The sequence below is a fragment of the Varanus komodoensis genome, unplaced genomic scaffold, assembly GCF_004798865.1.
Source record: "Varanus komodoensis strain SLA01 unplaced genomic scaffold, ASM479886v1 scaffold6_2, whole genome shotgun sequence".
Taxonomy (NCBI): Eukaryota; Metazoa; Chordata; class Lepidosauria; order Squamata; family Varanidae; genus Varanus; species Varanus komodoensis.
This window is the reverse complement of record NW_025336346.1, coordinates 7,047,685-7,066,929: the sequence shown is the minus strand read 5'-3', so window position 1 is coordinate 7,066,929 and position 19,245 is coordinate 7,047,685. Positions and strand designations below refer to the sequence as shown.

At 40.3% G+C, this 19,245-nt stretch overlaps 1 protein-coding gene across 6 annotated transcripts in view; it reads right to left on the bottom strand.

The window, feature by feature from the left end:
• The window catches only part of NISCH (nischarin), a 54,288-nt gene extending 38,288 nt beyond the window's left edge, over positions 1-16,000 (bottom strand). For 3 of the 6 annotated variants that reach the window (XR_006416726.1, XM_044451626.1, XM_044451628.1), the window contains exons 1-4: positions 15,772-16,000; positions 5,377-5,460; positions 2,740-2,922; positions 77-125 (exon numbers count right to left, since the gene is read on the bottom strand). Coding sequence is in view for 4 of the 6 variants with exons in the window: in XM_044451626.1 (XP_044307561.1) it covers positions 77-125; positions 2,740-2,922; positions 5,377-5,460; positions 15,772-15,858 (403 nt within the window). In the remaining 2 variants the exon portion in view is untranslated. The remainder of the gene's footprint in view (positions 1-76; positions 126-2,739; positions 2,923-5,376; positions 5,461-15,771) is intronic. The other 3 variants (XR_006416725.1, XM_044451625.1, XM_044451624.1) reach the window with 3 other exon arrangements.
• Between the last annotated feature and the right edge of the window lie 3,245 nt (positions 16,001-19,245).

Below are 19,245 nucleotides of genomic sequence, written 5' to 3'. Positions count from 1 at the left end.
TTTCTTACTGAAGAAATGTAAACCTATCCAGGAAACCTTTAGGGCTAAGGTTAGAATGTAATGTTTAGAAGAGTACCTTTGTGAAAAAGTTCTTCAGCCAGAGCAGCTGTGATCCCAATGATTTCCTGCAAATAAGTCATTGAAACAAATATTCAAAAGAATAGCTAGATCTATATTAATAGTTAAGATAATCATGTTTTAAAAAATATAAAATGCAGTTTGATACCACAACTTAAACAAGAATTAAGGCATGGTGTAATACTTATTCTTAAAAAAAATCAAAATATTTAGATCAAAGAAAGAGACATACATTAAAGTTAATAGGAACAGTGAGGAACATGTCTAGAAGTATCTGGACTGGAAGAGGGAATTCAAATTACCTTCACAGGTCTCCCTCCCTGTATTAAATACTAGAGGCTTCTAGGCACCAATATATGTACTCAACTGATATGCACTGCTCCCTAGAAGCCTGCAGGGGCTGCGGCCTGCACCATTCAGGTTGGGCCCATGCTGTCACCCCCAATGGGAAAAGCATGATTCACTGCTTACAGATTACAAAAGGAACAGAAAGACAGAATGTTGATCCAGGTCTAGTGGCATATCCATTTTCTCATGGCATAATGGGAAATTTATTTTCTATTTGCAGGTATTCAAGACTGCACATGAATTTCTGTAGCCCTTTTACAGAGGAACCACCCTCAGTAACTCTGCATATGTGTTCTGCATATGTGTTGCTAGAGAGCTCAGTTCATGTCATACTGGTCCGAGCATCAAAACCAGGCTGTGAGAAATTCAGAATTCAGCTTTGGATCTGGGAAGGCTCTACAAATCCATATAATTTTATATTTATCTAAAGTATTTCTTTAAAATCAAAGTAATTTTATTTATTAGATTTCCATGCCACTTTTTTTTTCTTTTAAAGAACTGAAAGGGGCTCACATATTCTCCACCTTCTGCTCTCAAATTTATCCCCAAAACAACCCTATGTGGTAAGTTGGATTGAGAGTCTGCAACTGGCCCATTTGGCTCCATGGCTGAGTGGGAGACTAAAACCCAGATTGGCTGAGTCCCAGTGCCATGCGCTTAACCACTACACTGCACTGGCTTTCAGTGAATAAACATAAAAAAGCAAGAGCACACGAGTCCTTTAATTTCTGTTCCAAGTTTCTGTCTTCATAAATCACTATGAATAAAAAAGATTTATAAACCTATTGGCAGACTTAGAGATGCAGTTCAACTCAGTAGTTGGTCTACAAACAGGTTAAATAAATGTTGAAATATTTTCCCCAGTTTAATTTCCTTCTTTAAGACACTAAGGCTAGCAAAAGATCTAAAGGTAATAATTGTTATTTCTTTTCAGTAAAATTTTGTTTTGATAAGCAATAACATGTACCCCCTTTTAAAATGATAGTATCACCATTACATCTGCTGTCATGAAGCATGTGAACAACCTGGGAAAGCAAGCCAGTTTCTAAAATAGAAGGTAAATAGTGCTCTAACTCTCCACTTGCACACTAAAGAAGGAAGTTAGAAAGTGGAGAAATTACATTTCTGTTTTTTACTGGGAAATTCTCAAGAGAACCAGTCAGTAACCAGGTTTGTATATAACAACAATCGCAACTCAGCAATTCATATTCAACCCATCACACTATCCTGGAGAGTGACTGATGGATGCCAGTCACAAATCAGGGGACATTGCAGAATTATCCATGCTGGCATGACTTATAATATCATATGAACACAGCTAGAATGCTTTCTTTCCATTAATACATTACCCTCAGATCACAGATTGTTTTAGTGTTCTGAGGTAACTTGTTAACAATGGCAACAAGCCATCTTTCCCAGGTTCACATGAAACAGCAAGCTGTGCTAGTGCGGGTAACTATAAAGATACTCTGGCACATGATATGGGAAGATAAGCCACCAAAGTTTATTTCCCCTTCCACGATCATGTAAACAGGTCCATGGGTTGAGCATGGGCTGTTGCTCAATCACGGGTTGTCATTGTGCACAAACCTTGTGCTGTGGTTTAACTTTGGATAGTTAACATAAGAGAGCAGAGCTCACAACCCAATAACAAAACATGGGTTTCCTTCCTGGGTTGTTCGTAATTAACAATCCAAAGTTAAACCACAGTACAGAGCTTGTACTTTGGGCTTATTCAAACTACTGTTACATGTGAATCAGATGAGTGTTTTCGGCTAGGTACAATAAAAAACTTTAACAAGAGATTAAGTCATAAATGCATTAACCAGAGGAAAGCTACCTGAAATCATTAACTTCAAAATATACATCTCATTTATACAAGGAATGAAAGTCAAATAAAGCTTAGTTTTGCAGCAGTTACTAGTTAATCTTAGATGTGACAAAGTCTGCTGAGAAAGCTTTAATAGTACATAAAAGGGATAAAAATCCAGAGTCCATCTGTTACAGAATATTTGCTTCACGTTAAACATATTAGAAAACTACCACAAATACAGAGGGAAAGAGACATTTTAGATGTGAAGCAAGAAATCAAAGACTCTCATCATAAAACTATTTTGCAAGATTTTGCCAAAATAGAAAATTTCAATAAAAAATGCACAGCAGCTTTATACTAGAAAACTAATGCTAGCTAAAAAGCACTAACTCAATCTCTCCCACCACTCCACACAACCCACTTCAAATCAGTGGAAGAACTGCTGTGAACACAGAATGTCTGATACCGAACCATGCAAATTATGGAAGGGTGTAGCTTACATATAAGTGAAAGTGTAAGAACTGAGACAAGGCTTTGGGTGCAGCTAAGGGAAATGTGACAAGGAGAGTCTGTAGATATACTTCCAGCTCCTTTTGTCTTTTTTCCACCAAGCTTTTAGAATTTTTGCCAATGATCTTCTTGGGAGGTAAAAGATTCTTATCTATCTTCTTCTCTGAAACAAGCTGTAAAGGACAAATTAGACAAGAAATACTAAATGACAAGAAATGTAGAGGTAAATGCTCAAACCAATAGGACTAAAATGAAATAAACTATTTTGTTCTAGAAGTGTTTCTTGGTGTTTTTTAGATGTTCAGGTTAGTATAAGGTGCAATCTGATTTATTTAAAGCATTATGTACCACTTATTAGATATACAATCCAAAAAGCAATTTACATTTGATACAAGTCCCTTGGCATGGAAAAGGAGGTCAAGCAGGAGTCACCATTGTTTTTAGCACCTCCTGAAAGCACTTTTATTTCAGGAAGGCTTCCTGACCTAATCAGACACTGTGGGTATTTTGCTTTTTTAATGATTTTAATGTTTTAATCTTTTATTGTATACCACTGCAAAATCTCCATACTTGGATATGAAGCAGTATATAAATGTTATAAATAAAATAATAAATAAAATATAAGCAGCAATGGCTGTTTTACACAACACATCCAATCCTAGCAGTAAGCCACAGTGGATTGGTTGTTTTGTGTAGTACTTTGTTCCCTCCAGCCCCCTCCTTCCCTTTAGCTCTCAGGGGAATCAACAAGAAGGAATGAGTCTCCTCTCTGGCAGCTGCTATGATGATGATGATGATGATGATGATGATGATGATGATTTACTTAACTTCTATACCTCTCAACAACTGAAGCTCTCTGGAGAGTTTACAACAATCTATTAACATACAGTTTAAAATGTACCACAATATAAAACATTAGGAAAAAATTATCACACAAAATGATTTAAAAACATATTTAAAACATAAATAAAATTCCAGTAACTTAAGCAAGATAGAACTGATTGAACCTGAAGTTAAACACCAAACACTAACAAAGCCCCAACTAATTATATGTCCTGTGGTAGAGGAAACTGATTGCCACTCACTAAGGCTGTCAGGCACTCCCATCGCACAGAGTACCCCAACGCACAAATGCTAGTCTTGGCTGGAACAATGCGCAGGAGGCCTTCTGCCTCAAGGGGGCAGTGGGCAGCCCTAATACACTGGAAGTTGACCCCTTTGTGCTCCAGAACAGGAGTGCTGTTTGCACCTCAAGAACAAAGAATAAAAAATCTGTGTGTCCATAGTGGAAACAGGGTTCCTGCCTGCGCAAAAGGGAGAATGGTGGCAGCATTACCTACTGCACTACTGATTCGGCACTTTGGAAGCTGCTGGCAGTGGCACCCACCTGGCAATTGCGTTTTAAGAGAAACAAGACATTTTTTCTACTCTTGCCATGCTGCTTTCTGGCTGTTGTGCTCACCCAGAGTAACTTGTTTTGTCTTTGTCCAAAGACGTCACCCTTCATGGGTGGCAAACCTAGAACAGCTCAAGGGCACTGTGTGACAGCTTGTTTGAAAAAAAAAAAACAAGCTACCCTTGACAAAGCGCTCCCTGTTGTTATGACATGTGTAATAACAAGCAAGGGTTGTGTCATCCAGGCCAGGTCAGTGTAAGGAACACAGCACCAGACAAAAACATTTGTGGTATTAATGATATCAAGAACATTGTGTTTATTGGAATGAAAGCTGGAAGACATGTTCCCCAAGTAGCTCTTTATAGTCTATATGGTATGGCTCAATAAATCTGTGATTCCAAGTCATCTGATAACTAGGTTGGAGCTCCAGAAACAAACTTTCGTATCTTATAATGAGTTTACGAGTCTGCAAACATCAACAGTATTACAAGCTACAGCAATGGTTGTCTGCCTACATTTTTATATGCAATTAGCATTTATCTTCCATGACACTATGTTTATGCACGTGAACAGATTTTGAATCTAGAAAACATGAATCCTCTATATGCCTACTCAGCCCTGTTCAGTTTAACAGAATTTACTTCCAAGACTGCAGTCTACAGATCAAAATATATGTGATGTTAACCACACATTAAATCCCACAGTTGAGATCTTCCTTCTCTTCTTTCTATAAACTAGCAGCTGGCAAGAGAGTGGGGGGTGTTTGTATATGTACCTGGATCAAGACCACAGTGCAGGAGGAAATTTTATTTTGTGTTGTGAGCCGCCCCGAGGCTTCGGCAAGGGGCGGCATAGAAATGTTTTAATAGATAGATAGATAGATAGATAGATAGATAGATAGAAGTTTAAGCCTTTTTCTAAGCAACTTTTTCCACTGAAATTCACCAATACTGTGGCTGAGTATAGTTTTCTTAAATAAAGAATCCTATAATCACATTGCTGGCTGGCCTTTGAAACAAACTTCCATGTGGTAGGCTATGGTAACTGCCCAGTGTGCTTCACAATTTGAATCAGAGGGAGTTCTTTACTTAAGAAACCAACACAGCTCATTTTAATTAAATGAAACATGTCAGTATTTTTGCAAGGAAGAGAACAGAGGAACCTTCAGAGGAACTATTCAAATGGCTCAACTTTACCCAACATTTTAAGTCTACGATTTCACAATATTTACCTTTTCATGCAGGTCATGGAAGTCACTGTATCGATGTTTAACGATCCACTGATGGCTCCCAACACTCACTTGAATGATATATACCTAAATGAAAACAACTAACTCTTTAACTGACCAAAGCCATTAAGATGAGCAATGAGTGATTTTTCATTTAATACTACAAAATCCTTCTGGTGTTTGTTGACAATTACATAAACAAAGCCCACTAGACTACCAATTATGATTTGTGCTACTGGTCATACACAGGTTCCTTAGCCCCTCACTTCTGAGTCTTAGACAAGCACAAATGACAAGCTCAAATGTACAAGGCAGATACCAGTTTCCAGCTGAATTTAGTTATCACTTCTTAGTATAATTTGATGCAAACTGTAAAGACATCCAATCCTCATCTCCCATCAAAATGCAGTGCAGCGTAGAGAATGAACTAGGGCAGGGGTTGGCAACCTTAAACACTCAAAGAGCCATTTGGACCCATTTCCCACAGAAAACACTGGGAGCCACAAAACCCTTTTGACATCTAAAATGAAGATAACACTACATATATCATTTTTTACCTTTATGCTATGTATAAAACAAACCTATAATGTGTTGCATTTATGAAATCAATGAACTGCTACAGAGAAAACAAATTTTTATTTCTGCATGCAACAAAAACATTTTGAACTCCTAAAAAACCAAGGAAGTAGATCTATATCTTCACTGACTGCAGCTCCTGTTCAGTCAGTAAAAACTGTTATTTTTAATCTTACATTAGAAACTAGTAGGACTCCTTTCATATATTTTGAATAGGAGAACAGCTTTCTACAGAGTCAGTCAGTGCTAAAGGGCTGCATGCATTGAACAGCAAACCCCATAAGTTTGTCAGCAGTAAAAGCAAATGGATCTACCCACGTACCATTAAACATTTGGTTTTCTTCATAAACTTTTCTTCAATTTACCCATGGTTGGCCTACAGGGGCGGGGGTGTGGAGGGGAAGCTCAGTAAATTGGGAGATATAGGTGTGTTTAGTGACTGATTAGCAGATAAGCAGTCCAGAGGGATTCAAGAGCCACATGTGGCTCCGGAGGAGGAGGAGAACTGGCGGGGGGGGGGTGTGCAAGGGAGAGGAGGAAGACAAGCCCTTGCCCTATCTAGTCCCTGATCCAATGATGCAGCATCGAGATAGAAGTTGGGAGGCTGTATAGATCCTGGGAGGTTAGCCTTTCTCCAGAGTGATGAAATACATTACTGAAAAGGAGGGTTTTCAGAAGTATTTTCTAGTTTGGGTTCCACAAATCACTTTACTTATGCTTAGAGAATAGTCTTCCAGTGGCTGTAGCTTGCTAGTTGTAAAATAGCAATAAAGAGCTATTTTTGAAGGAGATTGACTATTGTTTTAGAAGCTTGAATTGAATAAGGGGAAAACCAGTTTCTGACACACAGAAGCAACAGTTTGCCACATATTATTACATTCCCCATTTTTTCTCTAAAGAGCTCGTGGTTAGTGGTCTCCCCATTATTATCCTTGCAATATACTGACCGGGTCTGCATGACAGTAACCCAACATGAATTAGTACCAAAAATGGATTGTTAAGTTGTGTGAACTTAAACCATAGACTATAATACCTTAAAAAGCTTCATCAATCAGTAGCAATGGAGGCAAAAAATGTTTACAACAGGAATGGAAAACCAGTGAGAGTCCTTCAATATGCAGCTTAGGGTATCTTATCATGCAAACTAGGCCAATATTTCAGACTTTGTATTCTGTAACATAACCAGCAAGGTTTTGAGAAACAAGTTATTCCTCCGCTCAGCTGAAGTTTGTTCTCCACATTTTATTTGTATTCTGAAACATGTATTCAATCTTACTGGCAATATTTAGAAACTTTCCCAGGGATGGGGGCGGGGGGAGGGGACTTCATATATGAAGTATTTAAACTAACAGCTTTTTCTAAGCAGCCAACATGGCCTCATTTGCATATCACAAAAACTCAACTTTTTTTTTTAAACCCTGGGTTCAGAATTAGCAAGAATGCTGGTGCACACTGCCCATTTGCTCTCACTGTGAGCAGAAGCGAATAAACAACCCAGGAACACTTATTCTCTGAATTGTTTGCTGGGAGATGCAAATCAGAAACTTTGCTTTGTCCTTCCCAAATATAGCTTGTCAACAGTGAGACAAGACAAAGTTCCTGATTTGAATGTCACTGATGTTTAGTCACCCCTGCTCATAGCAGAAGTATTCAGGGCATACCAGCATGCTCATTCACAACAACTCAAGGTTTAAAACAAACAAACAAACCCTGGATTATTTTAACACACTAATTGGGCCAGTACGCTTCCGAAGCACACATTTCAATTACACAGCAATGTAGTCATACATTACTCCCAATATTAGTAGTTAAAGAAGCAGGTTGTGAGTCATTTATTTTCATTTCCTCCACATCAGTGATAACAACACTGAGTGTTCCAAAGAAACTCGCAAGACACGTCAGAGTAACAGCTTCAACTTTCAGCAGGATTTAGCATATATCTATGTTTTATCCCATTAATGTGTTTTGTCCTTCTGCTTTATCATTTCTAAGTATGCCTACTGAAAAGATCAAATGTGGGGAAAAGATTAGCATTCCTTCACTCCGTACTGTGTTGGCAACACATTACAAGGAAGCTACTTGTTCTGCAGAAATGTCCCACTTCTAGAGAAGCTACTCAGACCACATGACAGGCATTTCCTGAGCATCTCCCAGCGTTCTGGAGAAACCTTTTGAGAATGCAAGGAGCTGCAATAGAGTGGTCAGGGTAGGATAAGTGGTCAACAAGAAAGTTTTTGCCTGTGGGTGCTGCTTGCTGCACAAGGATGAGGCAGGTCTTCTGGGTTTGCTTGTTTGTTAATATAGGTTGTTCATAACCCAGACATCTGTAACCTGGAGACTACTGTTTAATGATTTCAATGCTGCCAATGTAAACATTCAAATAAATGGGACAGATAATAAAAAAGCAATGGATTGCCTTGTAGGCTGGATGTTAATATAGACTTATTCCTAGATGTTGATGTGCAGTCTTATTTCTGCTTGAGGTTCATCCCCATCTAAGGACTAACAGAAATGAAATAATACCAGTAGCCTACAGACAGTGGCTACCATTTATGGAGGCTACATGTGAGCTTTGGAGCAGACCATAAGCACAGCTGGAGGTTTCTTTGAAGTTTTCACTGCAGCAGCTCTGACTGTTGAACCAGCAAGCTGTTTTGAAAACTGAACAGGAGCAGCAGATGCTGCGGCAGAAACTTCAAAGAAAGCTCAAGTTGTGCACTCAGTTCTTCCCTGGGTATAGAACCCTCAGTACTGTGCGCCTAGAATCATCATCTATATTTGACCCATTTTTCCTGCATAAAAGATATTGTACATTAAACAGTTCTTTCAACAACTCTGAAGCTCCCAAACATGTACACTTCATCACTAGAAGTCAGTTACTTCCTTTGCTCCTGTTTTGTATTATCAGGTCACAGTAAGAATACCAATGGTTACATTTTTTTTATTTTCTAAATGTATAGACAAGCTATAAAACTTTGCAGACTTCATTTATAAAATTACGGCAAAGCAGAAAGTATATATCAAATGGTTTATATCCCAAATTGGAGAAGACTCGGCCAAGGGCATTCTGCACTCCAGGGCTGGGACAGCTGAGGAAGAGGACTTCTGAACAGCACTTTAAGACCTGCTACTGTGACAACTGTGCCCCCCTTCCTTCCAGTCCCAGCACAGTCCACCAGGGCTAAGTGCCTGCACCTGGCCTGGCTATTCCAACAGCCTCCTCCACATAAAAGTGGGTCTGCTGCTGGTTGGTGGGCCATCACTGGCAGGCTGTCCTGGCAAGGGCTTCCTCGAAGGGGGCAACATCAAAGGGGATGTGCTCCTTTGGTATGCCTCTTTAGGATTCCACATGGGTGAACATGCCTTTCTGGTTGTCCCTCACCCCCTCTGCCTTCATGGGCCTATGTCTGGGGTCCTAGCTGAGAAGGCATCTATGCAGCCAAGCAGGGAGACGGTGGGGATCCCAATTAGCATAGCGACAGGCAGAGGGAGATAAGGTGCTGTGAGAACTGGCCTGGTAAGGGGAATGCAGCTTAGACAGCTAATGGCTGCGCTGTGTTCCATTCCTCCCTTGACCCAGGGGTTTGATGGTTGTCATGTCAGCCAGCTCTAGGTGAAGAATAAAACCTCCCTGAATCTAAATTGTGGATGAAGCAGCTGATCTGGCATGTATAAATGAGACCTGGGTGGGAGTACAGGGAGGAGTTAGTCTCTTCCAGTTGTGTCCACCTGGTTACTGCACATCTACCCTGATGGTGCAGCATCAGGGTAGATGTGAGGGCTGGGGAAGGGAAGTTGTTATGGTCTACAGGAATTCCTCCTCTCTCTCTCCAGGCATCATATGCATCCAAGCACTGTTTGTTTGGAGTCTGGAGTGTTTGCATCTTGTGTTGGGCCAGCAAGACAGATTGGGGATTCTGCTCATGTACCACCTACACTGCAACCTACCTGAGCTGACAAAGGTCTTGGATGTGATGTTGGAGTCCCTTTGACTGCTGGTACTGGGGGACTTCAATCTTCATGCTAAGGGCACGCTATCCAGGGCTGTTCAAGATTTCATGGTTTCCATGACAACCACAGGACTGCCCCAACATATCAATAGCCCAATGCATGTGGTGGGGCATACTCTAGAGCTGGTCTTCTCAGCTGGATTTGAAAATGGTGCTCTGAGTGTGGGGTGCTTTGAACCAATCTCTTTGTTATGTTCATGTCACTGCCGACTGAGATGTAGACTTATGGCAGGTTACGGCCCTCCTCCACATGACTTATGGCAGCTTTTCACTTTCACAAGGGTGGGTGATCCATAAGAGTGGGTGATCCATGGTTTTAGATGGTTTCCAGAGGGCTCTGAGGAATTTTTTTGCCTGAACTGGATGGCAATCCTGTCAAAGCCCTGGTCACTCTCTGCAATAAAAAAAATGACCCAGGCAGATGACACAATCACTCCTAAATGCCCTCTTTGTTGTACAGCTTATACAGCTACTTGGTATACCCCAGAGCTGAGAGCGATGAAACTGCTTAGATGGCTGAAGCACAGATCCAACCATTACAAGGACAAATGCAGAAGTTGAAAAAATAGAGACAATTAATATATTTGAAAAGGGTGCATTTTGAATTTAGCAATAAGAATTCAAGGTTGTAAGCCCTGAAGTAGTTACAGACAAAAATATGAAAAAGTGTAACAGGAATAAAGTGAGTCAGAACTCTGATTCAAGACTCTAGCTGGCTCTGCTTATGTGGTTGTCTGATCTTTGCTTGAACACTGACACTGATGGGGCCTCAACCACCTCGCTTGGAAGCCCAATCCAAATTCTAGGGGTCTTAACTGTGAGAAAATACTTTCTGACATCCAACCTGAAGCCTGGTTCCTTGAGTTTTACCCCACTGGAATGCATCTTGCCCTCCACTGCAGGAAGAACAGGTTCCGGCCCTCCTCCACATGACATCCCCTCATATAAGTCGCTAAAAAGATTCCCTCTGAGTCACCTCTTCTCCAGGCTGAAAAGACCCAGTTCCCTCAATCTCTCCTCATATGTCATCCCTTCTAACCCGGCTACCATTCTTGTGACCCAGCGCTGAACAGATTCTAACTTAGCTATGTCTCTCCTATAATGTGGAGCCCAGAACTGGATGCAGTACTCCAGTTGTTGGCACACCAGAGTCATGTAGAAAGGTATCATCATCTCCCTAGATCATGAAGCCATGCTTCTGGCTATACAACCAAGGGTGGTATTTGCCTTCTTAACAAGAGATTATCCTAACGATATGCAGGTGAAGAATTATCATTAGAGAAAGTTAAATTGTATAGAGAGGAAAATGTTGGGGGGAAATTAAAACAGATGGATATAGACTTAATGGAACAAACAATTAGAGAGGAAGAAACAGAAGAGAGTATTAATAAGTTGAAAAGAGGGAAATCTCCTGAATTAGGACCAGAATACTACAAAGTTTTCTAAAGTTTTTGATTCCAAAATTAAAGGCTTTGTTTAATGAAATACTGGGAAGAGGAAATATACAAGCATCTTGGAAATATTCCACAATAATTTTAATTCCTAAGCCTAATAACTGATCCAGGGTCTTATAGACCCATATTACTGATAAACCAAGACACAATTTTTTACAGCAGTATTAGCAAATAGATTGAAAAAAATCATTTAGAAATATATTAAAGTGGATCAAAGTGGTTTTATAGTATGGAGGCAGATGGCAGATTTGACTAAATGAGTTTTGAATAATTAGGTTATTTGTAAGGAGGAATTTAAAGCTGGCATAATATCTTTAGATAATTTTAAAGCCTTTAATTATGTGGAATGGCCAACAATAAAGATGTTAATAAAAATAGTAGGATTTGGAAAACTATGTAAAGGAGCAAAAGAGCAATTTTATTTAGGTAATGAAGCAAATGTGATAGCAAATGTCAATATAGTGAACCAAATATCCCTAGGCCATGGTGCTAAACAAGAACGTCCCCTTTTCCCAGTATTGTTTGCTTTAGTCATAAAATTACTAGCCAACAGTCTGAGAAATGATAATATAATAAACAGTACAGGCATTGAGAATGAGGTTAAGATTAGTCTATTTGCTGATGAGACTTTGTTAACAATAAGGGACCCATTGGATGCTATGCATTAGGTAAGATTACATCTAAAACAATTTGAAGAAATAGTGGGTTTAAGGATAACTGGGACAAATCAGAGATTATGCTATTTAATAATAATAAAGAAATGAAAGGAAAAGTTAGGAGTAAGTTTAAAGTTATCAAATATTTAGGTATAATAGTACTAAACAAGTTAAATGTTTAAAAAAGCATAACTTTGATAAGATGACAAATGAAATAAAAAAGAAAATGAAATAATTTACTGGATTATCTTGGTTTGGTAGAATAGCACTATGTACAATGAAAATACTGCCTTTTTATTTATTATGTTACCAATTAAGATAACAGATAAAGAATTAAAAGAATGGCAAGATATGATTAATGAGTTTTGTAACAGGGATAAAAAAGTGAGGATAAATAAAAGATGGTATAAATAGGGGGACTGGGTTTCCCTAATGTAAAGTTCTATTATATAGCAAATCAAGTGAGACATATACCAGATATTATACTATAATCCAATCAGATAATATGGCTAATATTAGAATTTTCTCACCTAGAAAGATCTTTGACAGATCCTTTTTTCCAAATATATCATAATCAAGCATTGGAAAGTAAAATACTATCAATTGTGTTATTGGTACAAAGAAGTAAGGAATATAGTTGTTGTAAGTTTTTTCTTGGTTGTATTTTAGATTGAAAATAAATTTAAAAATTTACAATGACAAGTGCAAAGGAACAAAAGAGGAAAAACTAGAGACCTCTTCTAAACGATCCAAAAAATCAAAGGGAAATTGAAGCCTAGATTGGGAATATAGAAAGACTAACAGGGGAATGTACTATTGGACTGGAAAAAAATAATAGAGAAAGTGGAATCAATATGTGGAAATATACAGAAGAGATAAAAAGATAAAAAACATCTTTGAAGGAGAAGCCTGTGAGGAAAAACCTACAATATTATAAAATGAAGTTAATTTTATAACTGAAAGCACCTGGAAGGAATAAAGTGCCCAGTATTCACCCAGCTTCGTGAATACTTGGGAATGGCAAATAGTGGGTCCTAGATCAACTCAAGCTAAAACTTTCCCTGGAAGCAAAAAGGACAAAATTGAGGCTGTTGCACTTTGGGAACATCACTGGCAGGCAAGACTCACTGGAGAGGACAAAGCTAGGGAAAGGCAAAAGAGCAAGAGCAAGATGGCTTGATTCCATAAAGGAAGCCACAGCCTTGAGTTTACAAGAGCTGAACAGTGCCATCATGGTCAGGACACTTTGGAGGGCATTCATTCATATGGTCACAAAAGGACAGAGATGATCTGTCAACAAGTAACAACAAAAATACAAAAGGGACAGTTGGGTGGTTCTCCCAGATAGACTCTGGGGAACCTCTAGTCCTCCTCTTATCACAAGGTTTCAGGTAGCATGAGTAAAACAAACAGAAATGCAACAAATATTTTAGAAGATGGCAGCTGTATGCAACAGTAAACTAGGACTCTAGAGAAACCCGGTTTATTATGGAACACTTGGCAGTGGCTACCATCTGGCTCTTCAGCAGGAGCAGCTAAAATAACTAGAAATTGAAAATTTACTGTATCAGCCAAACCAGGATTCCTGGAATATTGGTAACTCTTCAGGCCACAATTGCAAATTGCAACTGATGTTCAAACAGTGGTTTGTTTGCAAGTAAGAACTAGGAGGTCCAATCCAAACAACACAATCAGATTTCAATTCCTAGCTAGTTCAGTGGCTCCTGCTGGCACAAAAAACAAAGCAAGAGCTAACAATTTGTGTATATTATCACATAGCTCAATTGTGGTAAGCCAGAATTCTCCAGAATTCACTGATGCATATAATTACAGGAAGACTGAAAAGTCCATCAGCTTACAAACATGGAGGCTGTTTTATACGTATTAATATTTATTACTTTTTAGCCTCTATCTCCAAAGAGAGCTCTTGCACCTCATTAGAGTTAGGACTGTTTATCACTCTGTGCAGTATGCTTACAGTACAATCTGATACATGATCCTCACTTTGAAAAAAACCCCATCTCACTGTTTAGGGATATACCTGGTGCCCTTCAGATTCCATAAGTGGCAACCAGCTCAAAAAAGGGTGAGGAATGCTAGGATGTATAGTCCAAAACGTCTGGAGAGTACCTGGTTAGGATATCCTAGCCTGAAATGTAATACACTGAAATAACTATAGTTTTCTTCTTATGATGCAGCTATAATAGGCACCCCATCAGTTTGTGTTGCCTGGGATAGGCTATACCACTTTTCAATAACAAGCTGAGGGCATGGGCCAGTAAAACAGTCAAACACTACTGATATCAGTGAGAAAAATTTAAGCATGTGCTTATCTTTTTCACTAAAAGCAAAAGGGTTTCTGCTAAATTTTGGCTGAATCGTGCACCATTAATTTAATCTGCACAAAGACCAAACAGTTTAAGGTATTATATCAACACTGCTTGCTTTTCTTGCTTCTCTTTTATTTCAGCTAAGGAGGAAATATTCTTCAAATCCTCCTATTTTATTTCTATCTTCCCTAAGTATATCACAAATAAATTTGAGTATGTTATAAAACTCCTTTATTCTTAATGTTTTACATGCAAATCCAACTGAAAATCATGAGGCCTAATTCTAAACAATATTACAGCTTGAATATAAATACCATTTTAAAACTGATTTAGAGCCAGTATATGCCAATATACTGATATGCCACAAGATTCACTGAGCAGAACAGCTTAGCCAACTGAAAAAATGAGAGACCCACCCATTTTCAGTTATGTAATAGGTTGTCTGAGGCGTTTAAACAGAATCTTTCTGGGTATACTTGCTCCTAAAATTATTAGCATACTGTTCTATACAGATAACTCTGTATGGAATGGTAACAATAAATGCAGCAGTATTCTGCAACAATTGCCACATAATCAAAGAACTGTCTTTCCCTCCATACAAGAGTTTTAAAAGGTTAGATGTTTGAGGGTATTTCTCAACAGCTAAGCAAGTCACTCATATGTTGAATGTTACTGAAGCTGAGTCGAGTCTTCCCCGACACATTTTCTACTTAAAAAAAAAAAAAAAAACCCACTAGCAACCAACATAAACAACGAAGCCTATGCGTGACATTTTCAGTCCAGCCCCAGAGGATGCTTTATGCTTGTCCCGTTTACCCAGGTGGGAAAGGGCGGAATCATACGAAAACGTTTTAAGGAAGCCAGCAGAGCGAGGTGGTCTTTTGGAAACCAAAATTCTCTTTTGATGGCCAAGTACTTACAATCTCAGCCGGAATGAGACAACACCCGGCAGTGGCCTCTTCTTGAGAGAATTTATTTCCTGCCTTTGGCAATTTCCTGCCCATGAATGTGCAGCTCGGCGAGGAGTTCTGTGCCAGTCAGAAGCACACTGAGTCCAGGCACGACCACCTCGATGATCCGCTGGATGCTGCTCCAGTTGACCAACGGCGGGAAACGGGAGGCGTAAGGGAAGTAACTTTACCGAGCTTCCCCCGACTAGCGCTCGTTTAAACCTGAGCTCAGCGAGCGCCCTTCACCCACCACTCTACACCTGGGACAAAAAAGACAGGAAGGACCCGGGACCTTCCTCTCATGGGATCCCTAGAGGAGGAGGACGACGAGTCTGGAGTAGAGCTAAAGGCTGCCCTCAGAAAAAGAAAAAAAAACACCCTTTCCCCCCTCTCCTCCTCCGTCGCCGCTTCCCTTCCCTCACCGTGTAGTTCTCCACCAGCTCGGAGCCGAGAACGCGGACCCCTTTCAGTGGCTCTTCGCCCTCCTCCACAGCCCCCACCGCCTCCATGTCGACCACCACGGAGAAGGCGCAGGGCAGGTCGGGCGGGAGAGAAGATGCGGCGCTACTCGGCCGCTCTTCTCAGGCGAGTTGCTGCGCTGCCTCCCTCCTCCCCGGCCGCGGCCAGCGCAACCGCCCCCGTCACGGCCGCCATGTTTGTTTTCGCTTCGCCCGCTTCGTCGCTCCTCTGGGGGCGGGGCGGTCGGAGGGGGCGGGGCAGAAGAGGAACAGAAAGGTGAGAGAGGCCCCACCCGACCACGAAAACTTTATTGCCAGTCCGCGAAAGAGGAGAGAAGTGGACATCGGGGCGTGGCTGAGTGCCAGGAGGAGGAGCTAAACTGCAGGACCATAGAGATAGAAAGAAAGGGGTGGGGAGAAGCATGTTTATAAAAAGGATGAGATTGCTCCGTTCGGGGGAAGGGACTTCCGGGTTACGGTTGAGTCCAGATTCCCTCCGCTCACTGGATGAAAGGGATAGTTCGGGAATCATGGACTGGGACGGGGAGGGGGAGGCAGACGGGGGAGAAATGCAAGTACGTTCCCCACCCAGCGTATGCCGTACCGCATGCCTTTCCCCTCCAAAAATTAAACATAGCAATACATATAGCTTTTTCTCTGTAATGTTAAGTCTTTGTTACAAGCAATGCCACGACGAGCTCCATGCTAGAGGCATAAAGGAGCTGACGGAAGAACTCTCTGAACCTCTATCTATTATTTTCGAGAATTCTTGGCAAACAGGGACGTGCCCGACGACTCGGGAAGAGCTGATGTTGTCCTCATCTTCCAAAAAAAAAAAAAAAAAAAAAAAAGTGTTGGCGGGGAGACGAACTGAGGAATTATAGACTAGTCATTCTAACATCAGTCCCTGGGAAAGTACTGGAACAAGTTATTTTAAAAATCGCTCTGCAAGCACTTTGAAGAAAATACCGTGATGAACCGAAGCCAGCATAGATTTCTTAAGAATAAGTCATGCCAAACTAACCTAATCTTATTTTTGATGGGTAATCTCGCAAATGGACAGTGGAAAAGCTGTGAACATAATTTGCTTAGACGTTAGCAAAGCGTTCGACAAAGTGCCCCGTGAAATCTTTATTTAAAAACTAGCAAAAAGTGATCTCGACAGAGCTATTGTTAAGTAGATGCACAACTGGCTACAAAACCAGTCACAAAGAGTGCTCATCAGCTGTTTCTCAAGCTGAAGAGAGGGAACAAGTGGGGTGCCACAGGGTCAGTCCTGGGACCAGTGCTCTTCTTTATTTATGATCTACATGAGAGGTTTCAGGAAATGATAATTATATTTTCAGAGGCACAAAACTGAGTGGAATAGTTAACACCGTAGAAGACAAAAGAAGATCCAGGGTGATACAGACAGGCTAGAATGCTGGACTGAAAGCAACAAAATGAAATTCAGCAGAGATAAATGCCAAGTTACCCACTTAGTGGAAAAAACCAAATGCATCTATACAAGATGGGGAATACCTGGCTCAGCAGCACTAAGAAGAAAAAGACCTTGGATTGTTTATATTGTTATTTCTTGTATTTTAAGTTTATGTTGTGAGCTGCGCCGAGGCTTCGGCGAATGAAGAGGCATAGAAATGTTTTAATAAAACAAACAAATAAATAAATAAATTGTTGTGGACAGCAAGCTAAATATGAGCCAGCAATGCAATGCAGCTGCAAAAAGGGCAAATGCTATTTTGGGGTGCTTAAATAGAAAGATCACTCCCAGAACAAGAGAGATACTACTTCCCCTTTAGTCTTCACTAGTCAGAACTCACCTAAAATACTGTGCTCAGTTCTGGGTGCCCAGGTTTTAAAAAGAGGCAGAAAAACTAGAAGGGGTTCAGAGGGAGGCAACATAGAAGATCCACGGTCTAGAAACGAAGCCCTGCAACGAGAGGGTGAGAGAGCTGGGCATGTTCAGCTTCAAGAAGGGAAGACTACAGGGAATATGATAGTACTCTACAAGTACCTCAAAGGCTGTCACAAAGAGGAACGAACGGATCTCTTCTCTCTCATCCCTGAGTGTAGAACATGGAACAATGAACATAAACTACAGCACTCCAGATTCAGGTTAGACACCAGGAAAAAATTCTTAACTGTCAGAACAAGAGGACAGTAGAACCATTGCTTGGAGGGGGCATGGGCTGTCCCACATTAGAGACATTCAAGGTGAAACTGGGCAGGCAGTCTGAGTGGGATGGTGTAACTTGGTGTCCTGAGTCAGCAAGGGGCTGGACCAATGGCTTAATTGGCCCCTTCTAACCATACTATTCTATGAATTTATTTATTTGATCTTTAGGCATTAAAACTGTGCTATAACTGCAAATGCCTGTAGTCTCTGTCTGCTTTTAAGAAAAGATAGAAGGGAGAGGTTGGGGTGGAATTCCCAAGGTCTTTCTTCCCCCAGGGATTAGGAAATCTAACCCCACTCTCCAAGAGAATCAAAGCTCGGCTGTAATCCGAGTTACACTTCTCCTGGACTAAGTCCCACTGAAGTCAGTGGAGCTTGCTTCTGAGAATTGTACAGTTTAATATTTAAACCTTTAACTATTCCTATATTAAAAATATGAGGTGGGATATTGTGGTAAAATAAACGTGATAATTTTTAAGATGCCACAATAATTGTTTTTGTGAAAGAAATTAATGATAATCTTTCTATTATGATAATGGTAATAGGCCAGTATTATTAGCTCCATATTTCAAGGCATGATGAAGAGTTGTTTATGACAGTCCTGCTACGTAAACAATTCATCATTATTAGTCATACACTCCCATCCATAGCTAATGACTATCCTGCAATATTGCAAGCTGGAGGTGAGGCTGACCCTACGAAAGGGAATGATTGACAAATGCTCCTTTGGCTGCAGTCTTATAGTATAGAGCAGCAATGAGTATGCAGCGGCCTTCATGTATTGTTGGACTACAGCCTCTACATTTGAAGTAGTGTGTGCTTGCTGACAGATGAAGCAGGCCAGCTCCAGAGATGGAGAGCTCCTTGCAACACAGCAACTGAACTGTTCATTTGTTTATTAATACATTTGTTTCCGTAAAGAACAAGACAGACCTGCATCATCATTTATGAAACAAGACAAGCACAATATGGCGAGCTGCAGCAAGGTAGTGATGGCTACCCACCCACACAATGGTGAGATGTTTGATCTTAAAAAACTGGCCAGAATCTTGTGACACCTTAATGAGCAAAACATTTTTGTCATAAAAATGTATGCATGATAGAGTTTCAAAGAGAGATAGAATTACTGAAGCATAACTTTTCCAGAGATTCAGCTCTATGTCTTTTGGGTTGAAAAAAAGACAAAGGTGTGGCTGTGTGTTATCACCCAGCCATATTTTATGAATAGCAACTGTTAAAGTAAACAGCGCTTTCTGTACTCT